This window comes from Aricia agestis, chromosome 1, assembly GCF_905147365.1.
Source record: "Aricia agestis chromosome 1, ilAriAges1.1, whole genome shotgun sequence".
NCBI lineage: Eukaryota > Metazoa > Arthropoda > Insecta > Lepidoptera > Lycaenidae > Aricia > Aricia agestis.
The window spans coordinates 2,270,296-2,296,897 of NC_056406.1; the positions used below are offsets into that span (position 1 = coordinate 2,270,296).

Sequence of the window (26,602 nt, forward strand, 5' to 3'; positions counted from 1 at the left end):
TCGAAACTACTAAATCGAATATAAGTAGTTTCAATTTTATATTCGGGTTTTTTTTCTGTAACAAAGCGATTGGGGATTTTTTTTTGAAAACGTATCATTTTGGGGAAATATAAAAATCAGTTTGGGGGAAATCGTAAAATTGCATCTGGCAACCCTGAAGATTGTACACCCTGATTATATATTCCAAATATATACTAGTAATCTGTGATATATTCTGATTTTGTTGCGACGGCGGACGCACGTTCAGAATGTTGAAATTATTAATATTTTTTGTTTGCTACGGGGTATCTTTGGCTTATATTAACAAAGGTAATCACATTTCCTTTTTATTAGCAATAAAAAGTATACTACGTATCTATTTACCATAAATATTGTACCGTTTGAAATTGCGGCCGACTTAAGTCATCGCAATTATTTAATTAAAATGTTTTCATTGGAATTCCTGCAAAAAACAAGAAGAAATATTTAAAAAATGCACATAAACGGTATACAAAGGTGCAACTGCTGAAGATGCACAAATGTACAAAAAGCACGATTTGATTGTAGCAGTTTTATTTTTATTTTTACCGACAAACAAATAATGTGTGACGCGCTGAGTGCTGACAAAGAAAAAAATGAAGATTAAGTAGCCAAAAAGCCTTTTAGATTCATCAAAAAGTTTTTGAAGATTCAGTTAAAAGTTTGCAATTAAAATATTATGTAGGTAGGCTATGGTTTAATATACTTACTTAATATTTTTTTAGATTCACCCCCGCAATGGAACGAAGTTTACACAGTGAAGGGGCTGCTAAACATACCTTATGCTGAACTTCACGAGCCATTCTACGCTTGGTAAGTGTAGTAAATAATATATAATTATTTTACAATTTTCAAAGCTATCCATTAAACCCTTTCCTCATACTAAGAACTAGAGTAAGTAAAATCTCATAAATTCATAATGTGACTACTTTTATACAAAAGTATTGGAAAAAATCAGTAAAACAATAGCTTGTGCCATTCTACACTTGGTAAGTGTATTAAATGTTAACCCATCAATCCCCAAGCGGCACCCGGCTGCTGCATAACAATTGAAAATCTATTGTGTCTACCATTCCCACGATCGAGGTATTAAATATACTATGTATTTAAGTAGTTTAAAACTTAAAACTATTGATGAAACCCTTTCCATAAACTTAGAATTCTGAATAATGTTATTTGCATTCAAGTTATTAAATGATAGCCTGCGAGATATATATTATTTTTCTATGCAAAGGGACCTAGTTTACAATATTATGTTATTAATTTTCATTATTTATAAACCATACTTAAAGTAGCATTTCAGATAAAATAATCCCATACGATAAAAACAAGGAAATAAGTTAAATTACCTTGTTAATATAATTATAAATAGGGTAACATACAACAAAATAAGTATATCAAAGAAAGAAAACATGTTATTTTTCCTCATGGTTCACTGTGACTCAACTGTTGTATTTAGAAACATTTTGTATGAATTTGTTTGTCCAAGTGTTTCACGTAAAACAATACCTAACTTGATAGTATATTTTTAGAGAAAGGATTACCTATGTACAGTTAATTAATATATGATAAAGTCAATGAACTTTACCTATCGTTTTCGTATGAATAAACTAATTTTTTTAATATATTGCCTAGGTTTTAAGTTGTAATGCGTTAGCATATAAATAATAAGAATGTGATATAAATCAGTTTAAAATGATAAAGTAAAATATTAGTCAGTAGAATGGTAATTCTACTGACTAATATTCTGAGGTATCTTTTCCCTAGTTTTGCTATTGATTTAAAAACATTTGATATTTCTGTGTCAATACAACAATAACATAATCGGCAATACTCAGTTAAATAATTTCTAAGAATGCACAGCATATTTTTTGTCCAAAAAATTGGCCATGCCTTTTTTTGGAAATCTCATACAGAAATGTTATGTAAATAATTTATTAGTATTTTTACATGCGTTAATTTCTTATTATGAACAATAAAAATTCACTTTAATTATTTTTTTCAAAAAAGTTAAAAAAAGCCATAACTTTCTAAAAATGTACTTCATTGTCTTCTTGATTATTCTGATCGAGAATAATAAAAAAACACACAATTTAACCCAATTTACATATTTGTTAAACAAGTTTTGAAAGATTTATTTACGATTTATGGTTTTTTTTCTTTAATTTTTTATGAGCGTATTTATAATTATTTGGATTTTATTTTTATACAGAATTGTTACTTCAATGTACTAGAATTCGTGTACAAAAATTAGATCCAAATAATAAAGGGCACCAAAGTTAGAGGCTTCCAAAGTTTTCTATGGTAACTATGGTTTTATGGTTATCAATATTTCTATACCTTTATTCATTTGAACTTTGTTTTTTTTTATTTCTGACTAATGCCTAATACTTAAACAGAAGGTTAGAGAAACTACATTGAGTCACTAAAGTAAATGGATAAATCGAGAAAATATTTTATTAATGCCGTGAAATATTTTTGAGCAGAAACAAAAAAAAAAGAGCTACTTTTCAAAACTTATTAATCGGGACTTAACGCGATTATTCTAGTAGTAAGTCCCGATTAGTAAGTTTTAATTATAATGCAACGCGAAAGCTTAAAACGGTTACTTTTATTTTAGTTTTTAAATATAAAAATACTTCAGTAAAGCAATATGCTATTACAAAAGCTTTGCAGTTTTCATATTAATTTGAGTACTTCAGTATATACTACCTTGGATTTTTTTTAACAAATTAAAACTTTTCTAATGTACACATGGTGAGACATTTAAAATATTTTATAATTATATTTCCGGTATAAAATGGTCTCATATAGATTTAACTTTAACCGAAAATTTATTGTTTAATAGGTAGCCGGTGTAGACCGGGTCCAGTTTCGGATTTTATTCTGGTCCTAAAACGTCACGTGAACGTTCCAATTTAAAAAATGAACATTTTAAATAATTTTATTGGGTAACGTATTATAACAAGTAAAATATTAGGTATTTACAACGACGCCTGATAATAATTTGTATAGAAAATATTAAAAATTATCAGACTTTCATTGGACTTAAAATATTTTTTTTGTATTAAAAAAATAAGTGTCAGTTTGTGATACCAAAACGATCAAATTAAGGTCCAGAGAAATTGAAAGTCACGCGAGCGAAGCCGCGCGCAACAGCTAGGTAATTGAATAATACCTACTATGTTTTCACTTGAAACTTCTGAAATATTACTCTACCAAACACACAGTGTTTCGACTAGTACATGCAAACAAGACAATATATTTATACTTATTTATATTATTTAAGTATATTCATGGCATGTTACAATGTTAGATTTTTTTACTGACTTCAAAACTCAATATAAGAGTGAAACAGCAGTGAAGCAAAGGGGAAGAACTCGTAAAGTATAACGCGAAGAAAATTTAAACTGTAGATAACATAATAAGAATTTCCATGCGGGCGGAGACGCGGGCAGTAGCTAGTAATTAAAAAATGACTTACATTTGTTTTGTTGAAGTTATGAACTTCATTAGAAATATGAGCATAATATAACAACCTACTTCAAATATTATTCAACTATACGGTAACAACCCTATCCAAAATAATATAAAATTGAATAACTCCAGTGCCCCGCCTCATTTAGATCCCATTTTTTTTGGGTTATAAGTATCAATAAAAAGAATATTTCAGTCTTAGTTTCAAATCCAAATATGAAAAGACATGGCGTTAAAAAAATTAAAACATAAATTTACAAAATCAGTCATAAATACGTTATCTTGAACAAATAAAGCCTGGATGTTTTTCGTTATCGTAAGGCTTTTAAGACACTATTTAGATCAATTAATAAAATCTTAAAAGAATATCAAACTTTTGAGCTATAACTGTTTCTATATTTTTTCTGGAAACCATAGAATTTTTTTTCAAGTACTAATTTGCATTCTTCTATATGAAATGGGCAGTCGGGTGTTCTCGTCCTGCATTTATAATCATAAATCCTATAAAATTAAGTAATGAAAACGGCATGGCCAATTTTTTGGACAAAAAATACACTGTGGAATGGTGCAAAGCATGAAAAATAAGTATATTGTTTATAATACCAATATGTTGACCTGATTTCAAATTGTCTGTGTAAATATAAATTATTGCAATCTCACACTTAGCTATGGCCTAGTAAAATGTTGTTGATAAAGCATAAAGTATTAAATACGCAGAATTATTAGGAGCATTATATTTGAACTAGCTTTTGCTTTGTCTTTGCAAGCCTGAGAAGGTTATGATCCCCCTATGTAACTATGAAAAATAAACTAAAATTTATTTCTTATTTGATGCCCACATCATAATAATAGTATGTATGCAAAATTTTAAGTTTATGGCTTTAAGAGTTTGGTCTTTGTGTTATCCATTAGTCAATCAGCATTGTTTTTAATTTATAATTTGTTTTATAATGAGGAGAAACAGTACACATGCGAGAGTATAATAGTTTTATTACAAGTGTTATTTATTATCAATGTAAGAGGTCATGTCTTCAACCTATGTACAGATAAGCCAGCAGTTGTTATTATGTTTACGTATATAATGCTATGTACTAGTTTTATTCTTATTTATATAAATTAATCTCTTTAAACTAAATAAGAAAATATCGTTCTGTCTAGCCTCCTTGCGCTTGTTAACTTCGTTCCAAAAATATACTTAATAATTGGCATATATATTATAGTTATCTTAGGTATTAATTATTATTGAATAAAACAATATTAACTTTACTATGTATGAATATAAATCAGAGTACTTTTTTTTAAACTTATTGAGTCTTTTTCGCTTTTGTTTAGGTTTGACAGCAAGAATGGCAAATCCAGGATTGATTACTACGGCGCCATGGTCAAGACCTATCAGCTGTCTTCTGCAGTGTTCCCTACATATGGATCTTCCATCAAGGTATACTTTTTATGGCATTATCAACAATACCTAGACCCTATTAAGCCTACAGCAAAAGCTGACTTGTAATCTTTTCAATTGGCAAAAGAATGATGCATAATATCCGTAAGTATTAAGGCGCTCCCCCTACGGAGATGCCGTAATTTAACGTATTTAGAGCCTTGTAAACTCATAATTTGAAAGCTACAAAGTTATAATAAAAATACAGCAATAATCTTCAGTATATCAACATTCCTTTCCCCGTTATTAATTTTCTATTTTTGTTTATTATACTCATGATATCAGCTTCCAAAGTAATACCAATTTATTAAATTTCAAGCATACTTTCAGCATCTCCCTAGTATTTACAATTTACGTTTATTTTAAACACACGAAAACGAAAACACGTTGGAAAAATGTTACAAACTTTAAGATGCATTCTGTCAAAAGACTGACTGAAGAATAATCCTTCAAGCCCCATAAGAACACCGGTGACCGCGACAACAATGGAACACAATAGCATTTCCAAGAATCCCCGATCGAAGGGATAATATCAGTCACACCATCCAGTAGACCAATTTTCAGCTTATAACTTCCTTGGGTGGCAGCTAATCGACGTCTCGTCTCGTCCTGGCCCTAAATCTCGCAAAGCCACTTACTCCGGAACTTGCACCGGTCATTGACTCTGGGCTGATTGCAGACGCCTGACTAATGACCCTTAGGGGGGTATTACATTATCATTTATATTGGATCATTTCTATGATAATATAATAGGATCCAATATATATGATCATTTGATCATATCTGCTTATTACATTATCATATTTCATTGATCCTATTTTACGTCATATGTGGTTTCAATAGCCAATGGAGAGCGCTAACGCTGACAGGTATTGACATCAGGGTTACTAGATCTCAGAGAATTCGATGTGTCAAAAGACATCGTCATTTTTAATATGGCTTGTTTTTTGTTATTTCAGCAAGATTATCCAATTATATAATTAGAAAAATAATTTCATTACATTTTTTGAAACATATTAACGAACAAGAAATTAAAAACCCTTTTTTATATTAAATAACTGGCAACACCTATTTCTATGACAGTATTGGATCCAATCTCTCAGCAAATGTCAAAAATCTATGATCAAGGAAGAAATGAATCTTATGTCTATATTACATTATCCAATATCATTGACTCAATGATGTCGGATCCAATATATATGATAATCTAATATCCCCCTTAAGCTTACGATAGGCCTCGTACAATTTTAAGATCGCTCAGCGCAGCTTCGTTTGTTCAAAGTTGATCAAAGACTATCTGCTGCACTCAGAGTGGAACATTAATTACTTAAATGTAATTAATTAAAAATTTTGGCATAAGCCCCATATATTATCTGGAAAATCTTCATTGAATTTAAGGTTAATCATAATTAAATGTCTCTGAGTACGGTGGTAAAACGTGTCACCTCAGACGGTGACACGATCTACCAATGACCCATATGTATCAATTTTGATCACCGATTTACCAATAGCGTACACTAGCCCCGCTAGAACTTCTGTTCTACTAAGGGTTTTATACTAACGCAGAGTCGTAGCGAATTGAAGCGCGTCGAAGCGTCAAATTCGCGACAAGTCGAACGAGTGCGCGCGAATTCGCCAGAATGCCTACAGTAATCACGCGTAGATTCGCTTGTGGGCGCATGGATGCGTGAAAATGCGCGCGTACCAAAAGGCGTTGGTCAAGCGAATTCGCGCGAGTGCGCGCCAATGCGCGCGCCTTTTTAAATTCTCAGAAGTAATATGCGCGTTAATGGTTTGGAGGTAAGGTATGTTCAGTTTTGAAAATTCGCTTCGATGCGCTTGGACTCTGCGCTAGTATAAATTGACACTAAGAATTCCCCTTTTTGCCGAGATATCTTAAAGGCTTGATTGTCCTATACATGAGCACATATTGTTGCCCAACCGATAAAGTTTTTTGCGGCCTACATCTTAGCAGATTCCGGTCAATGACCTCACGGTTGTTTATAGATAGCGCCTGTGACGACGGAGCGTGTGCTGAACCAGCAGACCTGTCTGCAGGTGAACGGCAGCGCCGACGGGCCTGTCAACCCGCAGTCGGTGCTGCCCGACATGACGGACTTCAAATACGTCGGTCAGTATCACTGATTACACCATTCACACCCTAGTATACGACACATTGAACACCGCTTTCCTGTGTTATGTTACCTTTTTCATGAATGCGGACAACGGAAGTGATTAAATAATAGTCAACTCGGCCTGCGCAAAAAAGCCTCAAGGCCTAGCCAAGAAGCGTACTACAAAATATATAATAGTGTAATAGTTACTAATAGCTAAAGTGCCGTATGTAACGTGGGAGCGCCATGCTTCGGCACAAATAGGCTGGCTCGACCGGAGAAATATCACGGGTGAAACAGCGCTTGCGCTGTGTTTCGCCGAGTGAGTGAGTTCACCAGAGGCCCAATCCCCTACCCAATTCCCTTTCCTACCCTCCCCTATTCCCTTCCCTTCCCATCCCTACTCTCCCCTATTACCCTATTTCCTCTTAAAAGGCTGGCAACGCACCTGCAGCTCTTCTGATGCTGCAAGTGTCCATGGACGACGGAAGTTGCTTTCCATCAGGTGACCCGTTTGCTCGTTTGCCCCCTTATTTCATAAAAAATACGGCGTCCTTGCCTTGCGATGCCTTGCTGCAACGTAGCCGCTCCAAAGTTTTACATACTTATAATGCCCGTATAAATAGTCGCGGTTCGGCTCTATGATTGGTCCAAATTTTGACAGCCAACCAATCACAGAGCTTGAACCGTCTCTTGAGACCGAGATGCAACTTGAGTACTGACTATTTATACCGGCCTTAAACTGATATGCTATTTGCCACTTTCATGCGTCGCGTCGGACGCGATGCTTTGACGAAACGACAGACAGGAGACGAAGCGGGAGGGTGAACTGTTCTGGTCGTGTGTCGCCAGAACCCAGCTATGCATGCACTACGTTATTTCGTTGAAACGCTGCAACACATGACGCTAAAAAAAGCTCACCTTCCAGGCACGGAGACGATGCAGGACTCTGACACTAGCAAGTGGCGCATGGTGATGAACGTGGGTGACAAGATCAACAAGTACACCATGTGGGTCAAGTACCGCCGCACGCTGCGAGGGGACAACATACCGATACCCGTCAGGTGAGGACCCAGCTGATGATGATGGAGATATAAAAGATAGAGGCGAAAGATTACATTGAAATATTGGTGCAAAGTTGTGTGTCTGTACATTCTGCTCTGCGGCCTCCATTTTAGAGTACGAAAGACAAATATAATAGTAGTGTAACAAATCTGAAGGGGGTACTTTAACATTTTAGGTACGAGATGAAGGGCTTCAACTCGCTGCTGGGCTCGCACTACGACCACTACTACATCGAGTACTCCGACTACAACATCGACCAGATTGATCCTGGTGTCTTCAAAATTGACCCTGGTATGTACTGAATTTGTTGGAAAAGGAGTTTTTAATCCTTAAATCCAACCCACACGCACCACAATCACACCACGTGGTCGGGCGTATATATCGTATTGTAAATGAACTGGACTATTCACACGTACCACATTTTGCAGTCGTTGTCGATCGCGTGTGTGATACCGACCACAACGCAACCACCAGCGAACTAGTGGCAGACCACAACGTTGCGTCAATGCAACGACAGTGCGCGCACACCGCCCGCGCTCTTCCCCTCTCCGTTTCATTGACTTTCGTACGTCGCAACTACTGGCGACAACGCAACCACGTCGACATTTTGTCGGTACCACAACGCAACTACAAAAAGCTGCAGCGACACCATTCACACGTAACCACTGCTTGACGGCATTTTGTCGTTGCGACGTGGTGTGGTTGTGGACTGTGGTAAGTGTGGGTTGGCCCTTAGAATGACAATTAAGCTTAATGTAAGAAAATATGTAGGCACAAATATTTTTCTACGTTTACAGGTTACATTTTAAAGAAATAAATTATGATGTTGCGCTCAAACAGTAGTAGCATACGGCTACTGTAACTGTAAATGTAAAAAACGTTCGAAAATATTGAAGTATTTGACAACGCTTAGTCGCTTGTTATTGGCCAATAATCGCGTGGTATGTTCCCGAATCTTATTCTAATAGTAAATAGTAAATCTAATACCCTGGTTGATTGAAATCTCCTGCTCCACTCACTCACTCAGTCCTTACCCCACTAAACAGCTCATAAAAATCAACACAGCACATTTTTGTATAGACACATAAAAATGAAACACTGCGCATTTTCGTTGGGTACAAATTGTGGGCTGTAAAATTTTATCTAATTGGTGTATGTTTCGGACTCCCCTTGCTTGTGGTAGGCTTGGAGAAGCTAGTAATTAGGCCATATAATATAAAAGTATAGTATTAAAAATAATAACATAAAAGACTCAGTTACTTTACATTTCGTTGAAACAATCTTTAATTAATTGACAAATCAACGAAGGAATTGTCATTTTAGAACCAGGAGGCCTACTACGAAACCTTTTTGAGACTCATTTCTCGTTTGTTACAGCAGGACGCGGCATTCCGATTCGTTCGGTTTAGTCTTAAAACGGTTTCGTGGTACAGTCCCTGTACCTATGAAGGTTTTCATAAGTGTATGTTTGTTCCAGCATACCAGTGCTCGTCGTTCCCCGGCCCGGGCGCCCGCCACCGCGCCACATTCAACCCAATGATGGAGTTCGTCCACCCCGCCACCGACGACCACGTGCACCACGAGTTTGACAGGTGATCACGACGATACGGGGCTTAAGAAATGATCACGAGTCACGACGATACGGGGCTAAAGACGTGATCACGACGATACGGCTTTCTACGACTTTCAAAAAGTGTATCATGGTACCCATTTTGAATAAAAGATATTTTATTTATTTATTTATTATGGGACTTAAGAGGATACACCATGGGCTAGAGAAACTCGCAGAGCGCGATAGAGACAACACGACAAAAGTTCTAATAAAAGAACAGAAAATCATCGATTCATTGTCCGCTGATTCCTTCTCCAAAACTTAACCGATTTAAATAAGTACTTTTTTCATTAAGTATTAAAGCAAGGATTGAGCTGTGTTCCTATGTTTTAATTTTTTTGTATATTCTAGCCAGTATTGTTTTCTGGGTGTTTGAACACAGAGGAAAATCTGGCCATTTTTTGGGTTTTTGAACGTTCATATCTTTTTTATTACTTAACTAAATTATGTATCTTTTTTATTACTTAACTAAATTATGTATCTTTTTTATTACTTAACTAAATTATGAAAAAAAGAAAACATAGGGACATTGTATTAGTGGCCATAGATATTCAGGAAAAAAATTATAACTCTAGCGGCATTATCCAGGGAGAAAACAGGGGACAACGTTTGTATGGAAAAACGGCGGTGTGGACTCCTCTTAAGACGTGATCACAATGATACGAGTAACGAGGCTAAATACGTGATCACAATGATACGAGGCTCAATACGTGATCACGATGATACGAGGCTAAAGACTTGATTGCGATGATACGAGGCTAAAGACTTGATCACGATGATACGAGGCTAAAGACTTGATCACGGTGATCACGGTAATATTAGTTAAACTGGCATAGTAAATCGACAATATCATGACTGTTTCATTTCAGGTTCAAACAGAAGCACAACAAGCAGTACTCCAGCGAAATTGAACACGCCAAGAGAATGAACATCTTCAGACAAAATCTCAGGTAATAATCACATTAAAAAATCAAGTCTTAAAAGAGTGTCGTGATTAAGGGTGGGTTGCACCAACTTACTTTAACCATAACAAAATGTCAAATGAACTGTCAAATCCCTAGTAAAAGTCCATAATAGACGCCATATTTTACGATAACTATAACTACGCCTCTGGTGCAACCCACCCTTAATGATTATGTGAAAGAATCGGTTATTGCAAATGCGATTATGACGTTGCAATTTCTACTCTATGCACCTTACAATAAAGCGTTCGTTTATTCCGTTCTATATAAATTCCAACTTTATGCACCATACAACAAAGAGTAATATCGCAGGTTCATCTACCTACAATCCAAGCGCACCTCGGATTATTGCAATATCTTGTCCACGTGTCATTGCGATTCCAACAATGATTTACACAATAAAGTGTAATATATAGGTTATGGTAATATCGCGTTGAGTTGACAAAGCAATTCCAACTCTATTCTCCACACAATAAAGCGTAACATCGCAGGTACATCCACTCGACGAACCGCGCGCACCGCGGGTTCTCTGTGGCGGTGAACCACCTCGCCGACCGCACCGATGACGAGCTCGCCGCGCTGCGCGGACGCACCTACAGCGGGCCTAATGAAGGTACACGATGCACATTGATTAATAAGGTTAATTAATGAGGAAATTCGAACAACCCTCGATTCGAACGCACCTACAGCGGAGCTAATGAAGGTACACTTTGTAGTACGCAACACAGTACTAACTCTTTTCCTGTCTTGCGTGTTATCGCCCGCGCGCGGATTAAGTCCACACGAAAGTAGCCCACACCCTATCATTACATAGATATTTTTCCTGTCCTACGTGCAACACTCAGTGCTCAGGAGAGCGTATTGTCACGCGCAGGTCACAACACGCATGACAGGAAAAGTTCCCTTAGGGTCCATTCACAGGTGTTAGCGCAAGCTATAGCATAAGCTAAATAGCAGTACATTGGGTACACGAAGCCTTAAGGTCATAGCACACATATCAACTCTAAAGGGATCGACACCGTATCGCCTCGAGCCGTTCAATATTGTTTGTATGAAACTCCCTATTGCAAAGCATACTAAGCGGAACCGTAACGTATCCAACGAGCTGCTGGCGTTCGTACAACACGTCGTCAACACCATGGACGAAGATGGTCGTGCAGCTGTGCAGGTCCACCTACACCAACGAGGAGATCTGCAAGGGCAGGCTCGTGCTGTACGAAGCGCTCGGGAAGACAGCGCAGATGACGTCCCGGAGGAGAGACGGAAGCGAACGAAGTTTGCAGGACATCATCTCCCTGCTCAAGCAGACTAATCCTGCGGAATTGCCGGTGTTTGTGGCCAAGCAGCTCCACAAACTGCTGGCGTTATCGACGGACCACGTCAAAGTCTCCAGCCTGCTCCAGAAGTTCAACATCATGAGAGCAGAGCTGGACGAGATGCGAGGTAGATTGGATGCCTCGGAATCCACCATCAGTGAGTTACGTAGTGAATTATTACAATTAAAAAGTAATAATTCATTATGTAGGTCACCCGAGCATCCGATCGACTCGATAAATATGCGTCGCGGAGCTCAGCGTGACTCGCCGTTTTGCACGTCAGCGAAATCGAGTGGGTCAGCAACAGCCACCGCCGTCAGCTCGCCGTCTGCGTCACCACATGACGTCGACGAAATTGAGGCACTCGACTCAAGCGAAAAATTATGCAAGCGTCGCCCCCCTTGCCCCGCACCACCCCCGCGGCCAAAGGCGAGGGGTGCAAAGGAGGGCCGCAAGGCTGAACATCTTCGACTCGACAGGGACGAGAGCAGGAGGTGCGATAAGGAGGGCTTCGTTCTGGTGGAGAGGAGGAAGAAGAGGAAGCCCGCCGTCCGCAACCACCGCGGCACCGCACCTTATGTGCCCGAGCTGCGCCTGCGGAGCGAGGTGCCCGCGACGCCGCTCTACGTGTCGCGCCTGCACTGGTCCATGACGGTCGAAGACGTCGTAAACTACATCCGCGAGAAGACCACCTACACCTTGAGGGTGGAGCGTCTGCACTCTCGCCACAAAGTGAATTTCAGTTCCTTTGTGGTGAGAGTGCCGACTCAAGTTTTATCCATCTTCGAGGTGGAGGAGTTCTGGCCCGCCGGTGTAGTTTACCGGAGGTTCCGGGGGAGGCTTCCGAACGAAGCGAGCTTCACGTCGCCAAAAGAGACTTTACGTGATAACGTGTAGTGTGATTGATAAATTATATAATTAGGATAAAATTGTTCGGCGTGCATCCGTTGTCTGATTGTCATAACACAAGTTTTTACTTAGCATGGGATTAGACGACGTGATGTACGCTACCTAGCTTTTATACTATTGTATATTATTGTATGCTTAATAAAGAATTTGAATTTGAATAATGTATGAAGCGTCAAAAAAAAAAAAACGCCTCGCTTGACGCCTCGGAATGGGGCAGCGGTCGGCGAGCCGTAGAAACTCACGTAGAAATTCAAGATGAGTTTCTTCGGCACGACGTCGTACGACGCCGTACGGTGCCGTGCCGTGGTTTTTTACGACGCGCGTCCGACACGGCGCCGTACGGCACCGTACGACGCCGTACGACGTCGTGCCGTGTTTTTGTGTCCTGGCCCTAAGCGAGGCGTCGCCTAGCCATAGCTGAGTTGACGTGCAGGCGCTACTTATGCGCGTTGTTAAAACGTGCATACGTTAGGTTGACGCCTGGTTGACGGCGAGGCGAAGGCGATATGATGACGATCCCTTTCCGAGTTTATATGTGTGCTGTGACCATTAATTTGCGTCATGTAATATTACGGTCGTCGCTCCCAGTTCCCACAGTCAAGTGTTGAAAATGTGCGGTAGATCATACAATTTTATGCAATGAATATTTGGCTTTAATATAGTCGCTTCGTTGAAACAACCACCTTTCACAAAACTCAAAATTTTACGAATAACAATAGGTCGCGTTCGTATTCATTCGTAGAAATCATCACAGACTCTAGACATTAACGCTAAAGATTCATATAATATTATCTCAGAATATCATCTACATATACATTTGCTGTAATGATGTGATCTGTAGGTCTGCCATTCCCGTACGGCGCGGAGGACGTGGCCGAGATGAGCGTGAAGCTGCCGCCCGAGTTCGACTGGCGACTCTTCGGAGCCGTCACACCTGTTAAAGGTAAATAGAAACCTGATAATTAATCCTTAACCAAGAATTATGTGGTAATCATTCGTCGTTTGAAATTTAGTTGTTAAAACTGTAGAATGTTAAGCACTCCCTAGACGGCAATTCTGTTTGCATGCGTTACGTGCTGTAATGCACGCATGATCGTTTCGCGATCGGCATGCCATGCAACAATACTGTCACGTAAATGCATGTAATATTGAATTACTGTCTAGGGAGTGTTTTATTCTCATATACGTCAAACGCTGTGTAAGCTAAAACATATACGGAGCACGACCCTTCGTAAGTTAACCGTACGTCTCGCTGTTTACTCGGGCACGAAGATATTATACTATAGGGCTCCCTAACGCAAACATGAGGGAACAAGATAATAAATTCTGCATGTTCTGCGTTCGGGTTTTTGATATCTCCCGGTTTTATCTATGACCGCGCCTGTGTGTGGGTATAACTTAAGTGTTTGATCGTTCCAGACCAGTCAGTGTGCGGGTCGTGCTGGTCGTTCGGCACGGTGGGCGCGGTGGAGGGCGCGCTGTTCCTGCACAACGGCGGACACCTCGTGCGGCTCAGCCAGCAGGCGCTCGTGGACTGCTCGTGGGGGTGAGAGACTGTGTAGAGATTTAAGCTTCGGCCAAACCTGCGCGTCAATGACGCGGGACGCGATACGGGAGCGTCTGCAACGCGAAACTGGCGTGCACACCTGCGCGACTAAGGTGCGAACAGCGCGGGTTGCAGGTGTGCACAGTGCCATAAGATTACATGGGTAGTGTCTGCCGCGCGGTAGACGCTCCCGCTTCGCAGTGGCTTTGGTCGCGCTGCGCGCAGGCTTGGCCGAAGATTTAGTAGTCGTTGGGTCGTCCAGTTTGATAGTATTCTCCGAGTAAAAAGCAAGGATTCAGTGTCAGGAATAAGTGTTACGTAAATTCGAGCTAAAAATAAACCATGTTCGTGTGCTCGTGCATGCATGTTCGCTCGCGTGCTCGGACACGTCTGCATATGCAGTCGTTGGGTCGCCCAGTTTGATAGTATTCTCCGATTCAAAACCAAGGATTCAGTGTCAGGAATAAGTGTTACGTAAATTCGAGCTAAAAATAAACCATGATCGTGTGTTCGTGCATGCTCATGTGCTTCGTGCATGCATGTACGCTCGCATGCTTGGATACATCTGCATATGCAAGTGGTCAAGTATACTCAAAAGTGGTTTCAGATACATAAACCTATCGAGCCGTTATTGGTATCAAGTTCGCCTTTTGTGCATCATCATAATATGTTGTCATATTATGTAATATGATTTTAATTTGTATTTTATGGTGTGCAATAAAGTGTTATTGTATTGTATCAACGATGTGTAATTTCTCATGGACTTCCCAAGAGACCAGCTTGACGTCATAAGTCGCGTCTATAGATCAATACTAACATTTCAAATGCGAAAATGTGTCTTGTCTATCTGTTACCTCATTGTTCACGCCCAAACCGCTGAACCGATTGTGCATGGAGGTACTTTCCATTCTGGAAAAAACATAGGATTGAATCAGGCCTCTTAAACTACTGTTCACGCATGTACTTGGTTCTTATATTTATTTATTACAAATATATAAATAAACGCTATTTGTGCTTCAGTTTCGGTAACAACGGTTGCGACGGCGGCGAGGACTACCGCGCGTACAAGTGGATCATGAAGCACGGCCTGCCCACTGAGGAGGACTACGGCGGGTACCTCGGACAGGTGGGGTATACGTAGCGAGCCTACAGTACTCTGTACTATGTCACATCGAGGAAATACCTAGCACTGAACTATATTATACAAGTACGCTGGACTTATGATACCTTTTGAAATGACAGCTATTTTTTGTGCCTATTTGAAGTGGAATCAGCGCCCCCAATTCGGGGTAAGGGAACTAAATCTGACGTAAAAATGACGTTTGCGGTTTGATAGTCACCATATTGGCGCTGATAGCAGTAGCGGGAGTACTTGGAACTAATACTAGTTTCTACAACCAATAGCGGTAAAGCGGCCATTTGCAAGTTACGTCAGATTTAGTTCTCTTCCCCCGCATTGGGGGCGCTGATTCCGCTTCAAAATTCAAATAGGCACAAAAAACAGTTGGGTATCATAAGTCCAGCGTACTTGTATAATGGAGGTCAGTGATTCCTAGGCAATTGACGGACCTACGTCATGTGGTCAATGTCAATTTAATGTTAGATCTGATAAAGACATAAAGTTAATATACCTAGCGGAATAGAGAAACATAGGTCAGGCCTGAGAGATGTCACTATCAGCTTGTACTATTATCTATTCTGTGTTATCAGTAACACTGCGTGGTAAAAGGAAACGTGTGATACATGACAGCAGCACTCTCTTTTTGACGTCCAGTCGGCACGTGCCGCACGTTGACAATTTAATATCATAGAATTCATGTTCAATCATGCTTGTGTAAGTGTATACGTACACATATTTTTCACACAGATGAAAACCAATTTCGGTTTCGTTTGAAAGCTCGAGATTGTTGCTCTATTCCTCTAGGGTGAGACAGTAAATCGGTTCGCCGCTGTTTCGCAGTTCGCAGCGTCGGTATACCAGAGGCGTTAACGCGACCAAATTACTTAGGTCAGCCATCTGCCTATCAACGTTTTATACGTGGGAGAGCCATGCTTCGGCACGAATGGGCCGGCTCGACCGGAGAAATACCACGTTCACACAGAAAACCGTCGTGAAACAGCGCTTGCGCTGTGTTTCGCCGAGTGAGTGAGTTTATCGGAGGCCCAATCCCCTTCTTTACCCTCCCCTATTCCCTTCCCTTCCCATCCCTACCCTCCCCTATTATCCTATTCCCTCTTAAAAGGCCGGCAACGCACCTGCAGCTCTTCTGATGCTGCGAGTGTCCATGGGCGACGGTAGTTGCTTTCCGTCAGGTGACCCGTTTGCTCGTTTGCCCCCGTATTTCATAAAAAAAAAACTTCTCTGATAGTCCCTTGCGTCGACGGAACGGCGTAACACATTGCAAACGACTTAGCAGCATGGCGGCATTGCTCCGCCATGCCGCCATGCTGCTAAGTCGTTTGCAATGTGTTATCTAGTGGCATATTCTTTAACGGAATCTGTTTCAGGACGGGTACTGCCATATCGACAACGTGACGCTGGTCACCACCATCAAGGGCTGGGTCAACGTCACGGCCAAGAACGAGAGCGCGCTCAGGGTATGTGAGATATTACTTTTTTAGTGACATAAATAATGAGGGCTCGAGTTTGACTTTACTTGTAATAAAAATGCCTAGTGTAATGAAAACTTATGTAGCAAGGACGATAAAAGAATGTTGATAAATTAGAAAATCATAGAAAATTTCGCCGATCACGTGCGTGATTCAACGCTACACCAACTACGCTGCTAATGAATCCCAGGAAAATTGGAACACACGAATCGCAAAATATTTTGTTTCTGTACTTTGACATCATTATACTATCTTCAAGTATTACAATTAAAAAGTTTACATATTCTGTTTGCTATTCAGGACAAATATTTCTTAGCGGGCCCCCACACGATCAATTTATATTATTGCCCATTATTACGTATTGTGCAATATTATTGACGGCCTAGGGGGAAAAGAAGATTTTTAGATTAAATTGTTCTACGGTTAGTATCTCTTATATAGTAGTTCGCTCGCGTTAGCAAATATTATTAATTATTACACATATTATACTAAATTTCATCCCCTATTTTGACCAATTGGGGGTAGAATTGACCTAAATCCTTTCTTAGCGGATGCGTACGTCCAGAGACCAGCCATGGTACGTCATAACATCCACCTGCATGCCAAATTTCAGCCCGATCGGTCCAGTGGTTTGGGCTGTGCGTTGATAGATCACCATGTCAGTCAGTCGCCTTTGAGTTTTATATATAGACATTTTATGATAATGGTGTGTGTACAGCTGGCGATCTTCAAGCACGGTCCGATATCGGTGGCGATCGACGCCTCACATCGCAGCTTCAGCTTCTACGCCAACGGGGTCTACTACGAACCTAAATGGTAAGCTCTACTAATATCTTTACTAATATTATAAATGTCTGTCTGTCTGCTCACCAAATCGCTGACCAATTTTGCTGGGTATCAAGATATTTTAAGTCTTGGAAAAGGACAAAGTAAGTATACTCTTTTACCCCGAAAAATGTACAGTCCCCGCGCGATGAACAAATTTTGTTACATATCTTGCAATATACGAGCGCGCGGCGCCCTTAGTTGTGTGAGTGACCATATCTATATACGCGTACATGGCTCGCTCGCTACTGACTGCTCCGTCAGGTACGCACAGTAACGAAAATGTCTTATTTACCATCACCACTACAAATAAAGGCTACGCGCGCTCGTAGATTGAAACAACTATACAGCGTATAGACTATAGACGAATGCTAGGTGTTCCACTGACACTCGAAACACGAACGCAGCATGTGTCTTAGAAATTAGAATTTTTCAAAGTTAATATTCAGATGTGATGTTTCAAAGCTGAAGTCTGTTCTATCAAACTCTGTGCAGTAGTTTTATCATAAAGTAAAATTCTTACCTAAAACTTTCATATTCATAATAAAAGTTGTATAAACTGCAGAAGTAATGACGAAAATTTCAATAATTTGCTTATTAACTTCTAAAACTAAATCTAGTAGTCCTTGTGTGTTTGCTGCTTCTTACGCCCGTTCCCAATATTCAATCTATCTCTGGTTTGACATACAACCGATCGCAGCTATAGTTTGTGCGTTTTAAGATGATATGCGTGACACATTATAATTGACAATAGTAGGGAAGTTACCTAAGAAAATTAATCGATAATTTATAAATATCGAATCACTTCGTAAAGGAATTGCAATCGAAATTATCGATTTCGTACTGACGTTTCAGAGTGCCGCCGGCGATTTAAAATGGCCGCCCTTTTTATCGATTTGATTTCGATTCAACAGTGTCAATCTCTATTGGCATAAGTTCCATTTCATGCATCTGACATTTTTCAAATATTTTCGGAACAATAATTTTCACAGTTAAAATTTATAATTTTATATTAATAAGTTAGCATTTAGCAACTTTTCATTTTTATTCATTTACAATTATAGGAAACATTTGTTTTTGTAGATGGAATATAATTTATTACATTTTGTTTTTTTTGTTTTCTTGTAAAAAAAACCCGTAGCAAGGAATATGAGAAGTGTCACCCATATCATCTTAAAACGCACAAACTATAACATTGAATTGACATAAAATAATATGTCTTTAATGTCTAATGTGAGCTATTCCTATCTCTAGTAGGGCAAAATCAGAGATAGATCAAATATTGGTAACGGTCGTTATAGAAAAATCCTGGTTAAACGGCATTACTACACTCGACGTGTTTGGGCTTTCACATTAATTAGTATCTTCCCTACATTCCAGCAAGAACCAAGTGGACGAGCTCGACCACGCGGTCCTGGCAGTGGGTTACGGCGTCCTCAACGGCAAGAAGTACTGGCTGATCAAGAACAGCTGGTCCAACATGTGGGGCAACGACGGCTACGTGCTGATGGCGGCGCGCGACGACAACTGCGGCGTCATGGCCGCGCCCACCTACGTGCTTATGTAGAGGGGGAGGAGTTACACCTGGGTTTAGCTTCACCCTAAGGCTTCAGCCTCGAAATCTGCGAGTAGCGGGGCGGGCGCGGCGCGTTTTAATGTATACTAGGTTTATATGGACCGGTTCTCAAAAACAGCGGCGCGCGGCGTACTAGACGACTCATTATTTTTACATTGCCTGCTTGATTTTGAGACTGAAGCCTAAGGCCCTAGCATACGGCTACTTTTCGGATTTCTGATGCAGTAGTGATACTGTCGCGCGTCTGCATCGATAGACTATGGTTACACGGTCAGTCTGGAATCAGTTCAGTCCATCAGTCTGAGATTGACACTTGAATGATGACCGGAAAGAACATAATAAAAATGATCCGTCAATCAGTCCGTCTATCAAACGGTTACACGATCAATCTTTCTTCAGTGTGGATCAGACTGATGGACTAACTGATGCCAGACTGACCGTGTAATCTATGTCATACAGTTGCAAAACGTTCGCTAGCTGTGTGCCCGGGCGCTCATTCAGTCGCGAACGCGATACGATCGCTACACAAAAAAGTCACCGTGTACTAGACCCTAAAGGAGGACCCATTCTGTCTTATCATTCCGAAAATGTGTAAGGATCTTATTATTGGCATAAATTGTGTATTCAAGCAAAAAAACTTAGTGCCAATAATAAGATGACTGTCAACGATGGGGTAGTTTTCTCTGGGTCACAAAAATGATATTATGAGAAGCGCTAATATTAAGATGGGTACTTACATTTTTAATATCATTTGACCTTTTTATGACAAATGTAGGTAGGCCACTACCCGGGTGTATTCACATTGTGATATTAAGCAATTTTATTGAGGCATTTAAAGAATATTAGCATTGAAAATTAGTTTTAAAGTGCTCTCTTTTCCATCCTTGATGTAAGATGTGTTGTTTGTTTCTTTACTAAGAAAACGTATCAGTTTGCACAGCATGCTTTGGTCAAATTCATTATAATATAGATCTGCATATCATTAATAACTTTATTATTATTATAGTGAATTGATGTAGCACTTTATGATATTTTAATGCTCACTTTTTCGAATAGTAACCAGTCTATGTTAAGTTCAAATCTAGATAAGTTTTTTTATTTTTTAGCAGGATGAATAAAGTTTTTATAAAATTATAATTATGTTTCATTTATGCATGTATGCACAATGTTTTGTCCTTGTCCATTGTAAAGCCTTTTTAACGTATCGGATAAGGACAAAACACTACATAACTAAAGCGTCTGAATACCGCTTGGCTTGAAATATTAGATGAGATTTTTTGCTTTCCATTTCATGTTTTATGTTGTGGATTAATTAATTTGTTATTTATTAATGTGACGAAGAATATACGCAATCTGAAAGTCTGTTGGCCCAAATACAAGAAAATAAAACCATACAATAAATTCGCTTCTAGACATTGTTAACTCAAAACAAACACCGAAGACTGAATCGGAAGCCGCGTGGTAATGACACACTCCCGAAGCGAAATGTAATCTGAAATTCGAGGAAAATTAATTATTACAATATAATTGGCTACCTATAACATCGCCACGCCGCCGCAGGGAGACTGTTTTCTCACTTTTCCGAATGTTTTACCACAGTAGACAATAATGATTATAATACATATAGACATGTTTATTTAATGCATCTTAACCTATTGAAATGTAAAAAATAAAGATACAAGTAAGTAATTTGAACTAACAACAAGAGAGCGAGCAGCACAGAGAAAAATAATAAATTATACTTATATATAATAAGAATAATATAAGAATTAGACGTGGGAGAGCTATGCTTCGGCACGAATGGGCCGGCTCGACCGGAGAAATACCACGGGCTCACAGAAAACCGGCGTGAAACAGCGCTTGCGCTGTGTTTCGCCGAGTGAGTGAGTTTACCGGAGACCCAATCCCCTACCCTATTCCCTTCCTTACTCTCTCCTATTTCCTTTCCTACCCTCCCCTATTACTATTTCCTCTTAAAAGGCCGGTAGCGGACCTGCAGCTTTTCTGATGCTGCGAGTGTACATGGGCGACGGAAGTTGCTTTCCATCAGGTGACCCGTTTGCTCGTTTGCCCCCTTATTTCATAAAAAAAGAATTATGTTAATATTATTATAGCTGCGTCACGTCATGGGGGGGGGGGCAGTTTACTACCTACTACAATTCATACTTTTCTCATTCTCTATAAATGAGAAAAGTAGGTATGAATTGTAGGTAAAGTCGACAGCACATGAAGCTTTTCACTTGTACTACGAGCCTTACATCTATTACCAGATTTTAATATTATAGTGGTTGTTGTTTGCATTTAGGGATTGCAATCCGGAAAACCGGATCCGGAAATTTGCCGGATCCGGCGTCATTTTTCGGGTACCGGATCCGATCCCAATATACCGGATCCGTAGACCGGATCCGGCGTTAGCGATTTGTGGCAATAGTTAATACAATCAGGCGTTACTTTGCGGAAATCCATAGCTTAAAATTTGGTATATAAATTCATGAAGCCCTAAGCGGCCACATCCGGCCGCGATAACAATAGATTAGCTATTGTGTCTCGTTATTCCACGATCGATGGGTATTTAGCTGCCCCTCCCTGCCTAGTCTAAAAATAAGGTTTTAGCCAAAAATTATTTAATGGGCATGTGTTAAGTATATTATTATATGTATTTTATACTTCATATAAAGTGCTTTCACCTAAAACGTTTACTGCCAAAACACTTACTAATATAGACTAAGCACTCTATCTGTGTTGTGTAAACGACAAACGTGGAATTAACTCTAAAAGCTTCTTTATTCGACCAAATTGAGTTTAGCTCACGTGCGGAACTTCGCACCGCGGTTGGGGGCCGTCCATAAATTGCGTAAGACTTTTTTTGATAATTTTTTTGACCCCATACCTTTGTGGTAAGATATCATGAGATTCGCCTTGACTCTCTCTCACCCCCAACTGACCTGTTAAGTTTGCAGCGACTCGTCAGTGTTGCTTTTTCAACAATGTCATACTAGAATAAAAAACCCACTCAAACTAGGCAAATAACGCAAATTATCGAAAAAATATTTGAATTTTTTAACACCACCTCACCTTCATAATATATGACATTTGCTGAGATTTAACTAAAGTCCAACTGGACTTACCTCTCGTAATTTCTGGACGCCCCTAACCTCGAAATATTAAAACTTTTCGCTCTCAAATTTTCCCTAAAATGTTAACGAGGTTTGGATGTAATGAATTGTGTTACAGCCCTGCCCCGTTTAAGTCTAATATGGGATAAATGTTAAATGTATGGCTACATTTTTTAATTTCGCGGTCTGTTACACCTGAAACGCTACTCAACGCAGCGCTGCGTTTATTTAGTGATTTAGATTTGAACTGTATTTATTTTAAAGAAGGATAAAAGAGCAGCGCGAAGCATATGGAATTTACAAAGCTGTTGCAATAGTACTAGTTATTTCATCCTATGTTGTTTGTAGGTACTATCAGAGAAGTTGATTCCTAGGCAGATGGGGGATCAACCCAGTTTGGTCGCGTTACGTCAAACCCAGCCAACAGTTTACAATTAACAGTGAATTGACATGATCCGGCCAAATGACGTTGGTCTGTCAACTGCCTAGGCATAAATTTTCTCGATGGTACCTAAGTGCATAAAGTTGAATAAATAAGCTATTGTAGAGTGTGTCTCACCTCCCTCCGATATAAGGTTAGATATGTCAGTTAAAACGGGCTCTTGGCCCCCCACACCTTCCCACCGCTGCCGCGCTGCATCTTCTGTGTCGCCATCCACATCCACGAAAACCCTTTGATAAGATCTCGGCAGCCCCAGGGACATGATAAAAGTGTCTTGGGCCGCAAACCCGGAGCGAAATTAATCAGAAGAAGATAGGAGGAGTAGGAAGTATACAGTTTTTTCTTCCCATAAAAAGCGGGAGACAGCACAAAGTTGACCGAAAGTCAAAGAACTAAACTGTAAGGAAAGCACCACGGAAATAAATGTTGTAGATAGATTATGATCTATCTACAACATTTGTTTCCGTGGTGCAATGTGCAGGCTTCCGGAGTCTAATTAAAAGAGGTCTTGTATTCGCGAATGATCTTTATTGTGTAGGTAACCTCTTTTAATTAGACTCCGGAAGCCTGTAAGGTAATAAGTGAAACAGAAACCTGCGACTTGGCTACGACCTAGGACAGTGATAGTGCTTAGTGTTTCGGACTTAGTGCTAAGTGTTGTGACCTAGTGTGTGCTTGTGTGACCTGGACTTAGTGAATAAAGTCTTTAAGAGAGTCGGCAGGTCTTTCTGTCCAAATCCTCGAACCCTAGCACGTAACACTATCTTAGTAGGCAAAATACTGAGTATATCTACGACAACATCTGTAGAAAACATTAAAGTACAATATAACAAAGTCAGCATCACGTCAGGACTCAGGATGTATCGAGCAGGTGAGTGGCCGTTACCGCCATTATTACACCCCCCGTAGCGACACAATACAATATACACATACAGTAAAGTAACTCCGCCCCAATGTGCCTAGCACATAGCGGCTAAGCTTGTGGTCCGATTTTCACAAATGAGGTAAAAAATTTGTAGGTAATATTATGCCGCCGGTGATACAGGCGATATATTTTTTAAACTTAGTATTTCTACGTAGTGTAGTTTTTTTTAACTTGTTACTAAATTTGCAGCTTCAAGTTATCTGAAATCACGTTTATGTCGCATACATTAACGTGTACTCTGTTATTCGGAGACAGACAAGATAAAAAACAGCATTTATTGAAACCTAAAACTATTTAACTCACTAAGAAGCAGCGGAGATAGTAAATTAGAACCTTCAACCATAATTAAAGTTTCATCAAAAAGCTCGCGCTCTACTTTGGTGAACAACGATGCATTTTATCGCTGTGTGTAAACGACCCTGCCGTACAGAGCGATTTGGTCGGTCTAGAGTCTAGATTCTAGACCGACCAAATCGGCCTGTAAGGCAGGGTCACTCTAGACCAGCGGTCGTCACTTTACTGGCCAAGGGCCACATATGACAATGTGAGTGCCAGCACCGGGCCGCAGAGTATTTGAGGGGCGCTCCAAGAACGGTTCCACACTAATGCTTTTTCTTTTTTTACACCTACCGAGTAAAGTGGCGAGACAGTACTCTCGGCAAATTTTAATGGTTGTTGTCTTGCCACAAACTTAACGATAACCGGTCAAAACTGGCCGGTTTTTTAACTTTGAATTTACTTTGTCCTTGCTGTTGTCGTTGTAATTTTGAATGTTGGATTTCCTTTGGCTGCATAAATAACAGCCTCGGGCCGTATGCGGCCCGTGGGCCGCAATTTGACGACCACGGGTCTAGAACGTAGTCGCAAGGATGGTCTACTGTATATAATTTATATTGTGTAAGGTAAGGGCTCTGTATGGCTCCAGGGCGGAGGGCTGAAAGCAGCGTCAATGGCCCTTGTCGCCCTCCCATATTACAGTCCGTGTTTTGCTACTGTAATTATTCCGTGAAAGGAAATCTCAGAGTTGTGATGCTGTGCAGCGTGAATCTTCTGGGCGAATGTCAATAAAAATGGAATTTGACATTTGCAGTGATTGCATTATTAATGTTATTTTATTTTAATAAACCAATTAATCCATACTTCCATACTAATATTATAAATGCGAAAGTGTGTCTGTCTGTATGTCCGTTTTTTTGCTTAAAATGTAAATAGCTAATAGCTATGTCACTGTGCCTTTTTTGTTCATCAAGGGCATGCGTTAAAGGCTATAGCGCAGTCAAAGGCGCACGTGAGGCATGCCCGCGAATGCGCTCTGACTTCAACTGAACAAAAATGACTATGTTGGCATTGCGGTCGTTGTAATGAGTGTTAAAAACATTAAAAATAATTTATATAGATATTACAAAATATTAGTCACATAACACTCTAGTATTTAGTAACTACCTAAATTTCACCGTCGAAACTTCTAGTTTTCAATACTAAGTAAGTACTTCAAATAGTGCAAAAGCAACTAAAAGCTTAAAATAATCTATTTAGTCTATTAACTGAGCAATATTCGGTACTCACTGTTAATGGAAGACTTTGCATATTGCATTTGACAACGAGCATAAGGGAGCTAGGGCCCGATTCTAGTAACTCGAATTCGGTTGTCAGTCTGTCTTCACACCTGTGAAGTTTGCCAAAGCTGCTCCTGCAAAATAGTTTTGCTCGGTTCCCAAACCTAGATTACCTTATTCGTGTTCCTCCGATTCGTTCGATTGTATAAGCTTCATAATCACTTCAAGGGCTATGAATAGGACCCCTGAACTGCTTCGGGTTCCCCTGAAGTCGAGTGTTGCAACTTCGGGTGCTTAATAGTATTGCTCTTATCAGGTATTAAAGCTGCAGAACAACTCACAAAGGATTACTTAATAGACATACAATTAACATAATATTATTTTATTGTAAACTAGCTGTCCCGGCAAACGTAGTTTTGCCATAAAATGATTTTCCCTGTTTTCCTGCTTTTCTCTTGAAGTTTTTTCTGATTTTTTTTGTCTATAGACCTCACGGAGCCCGAGACCTTTCCAACGAATGCAAAACCGTGGAAATCGGTTCGTGCGTTCTGGGGTTATAGCGTCAGGAAGGAAAACCCGACTTATTTTTATACTTATATTAGATTATTTGTTGTTGTTATTGTAAAATATTAATGTCATTCGTATAAATCTGGTTTATAGAGATTTTGTTAGGGGGGGGGGGGTATTTTAGAATGCTGTACTTTACGTTCGACGTTAGGCTACTGTTACTGTTACGCCAACGCTAGAGCTTAAGAGGATACACCAGGAGGAGGAGGAGGCTAGAGAAATGAATAAAAAGTACGTGTAATATCTATAGCTGTCTCCCTTACCTCAAGCCTATACCGCAGAACGCGATAGAGACAACTGCAGAAAATCCAGAAAATCAACGATTCGTTGTCCCCAGATTCCTTCTCCAAAACTTAACCGATTTAAGTACTTTTTTCACTAAGGATTAAAGAAAGGCTTGAGCTGTGTTCCTATGTTTTGCTTTTTTTGTATAATCTAGCCAAATCTGTTTTCTGGACGTTTAAACACAGCGGAAAATCTGGCCATTTTTTTGGGTTTTGGAACGTTCATATCTTATTTAATAATTAA

The 26,602-nt window shown here is 39.7% G+C and overlaps 1 protein-coding gene across 2 annotated transcripts in view; it reads left to right on the forward strand.

The window, feature by feature from the left end:
* The first annotated feature begins 200 nt into the window (after positions 1–200).
* The window catches only part of LOC121732511 (digestive cysteine proteinase 1), a 31,890-nt gene continuing 5,488 nt past the window's right edge, over positions 201–26,602 (forward strand). The window contains exons 1-16 of one of the 2 annotated variants that reach the window (XM_042122432.1): positions 201–309; positions 744–831; positions 4,828–4,933; positions 6,941–7,064; positions 7,976–8,111; positions 8,288–8,403; positions 9,590–9,704; positions 10,594–10,674; positions 11,178–11,299; positions 13,753–13,854; positions 14,331–14,457; positions 15,478–15,583; positions 16,966–17,055; positions 17,786–17,883; positions 19,273–19,480; positions 25,234–25,239. In XM_042122432.1, coding sequence (XP_041978366.1) covers positions 249–309; positions 744–831; positions 4,828–4,933; positions 6,941–7,064; positions 7,976–8,111; positions 8,288–8,403; positions 9,590–9,704; positions 10,594–10,674; positions 11,178–11,299; positions 13,753–13,854; positions 14,331–14,457; positions 15,478–15,583; positions 16,966–17,055; positions 17,786–17,883; positions 19,273–19,459 — 1,659 coding nt within the window. In that variant the 5' untranslated portion in view covers positions 201–248 and the 3' untranslated portion in view covers positions 19,460–19,480; positions 25,234–25,239. Of the gene's footprint in view, positions 310–743; positions 832–4,827; positions 4,934–6,940; positions 7,065–7,975; positions 8,112–8,287; positions 8,404–9,589; positions 9,705–10,593; positions 10,675–11,177; positions 11,300–13,752; positions 13,855–14,330; positions 14,458–15,477; positions 15,584–16,965; positions 17,056–17,785; positions 17,884–19,272; positions 20,603–25,233; positions 25,240–26,602 lie in introns of those variants that run through there. The other variant, XM_042122423.1, reaches the window with a different exon arrangement.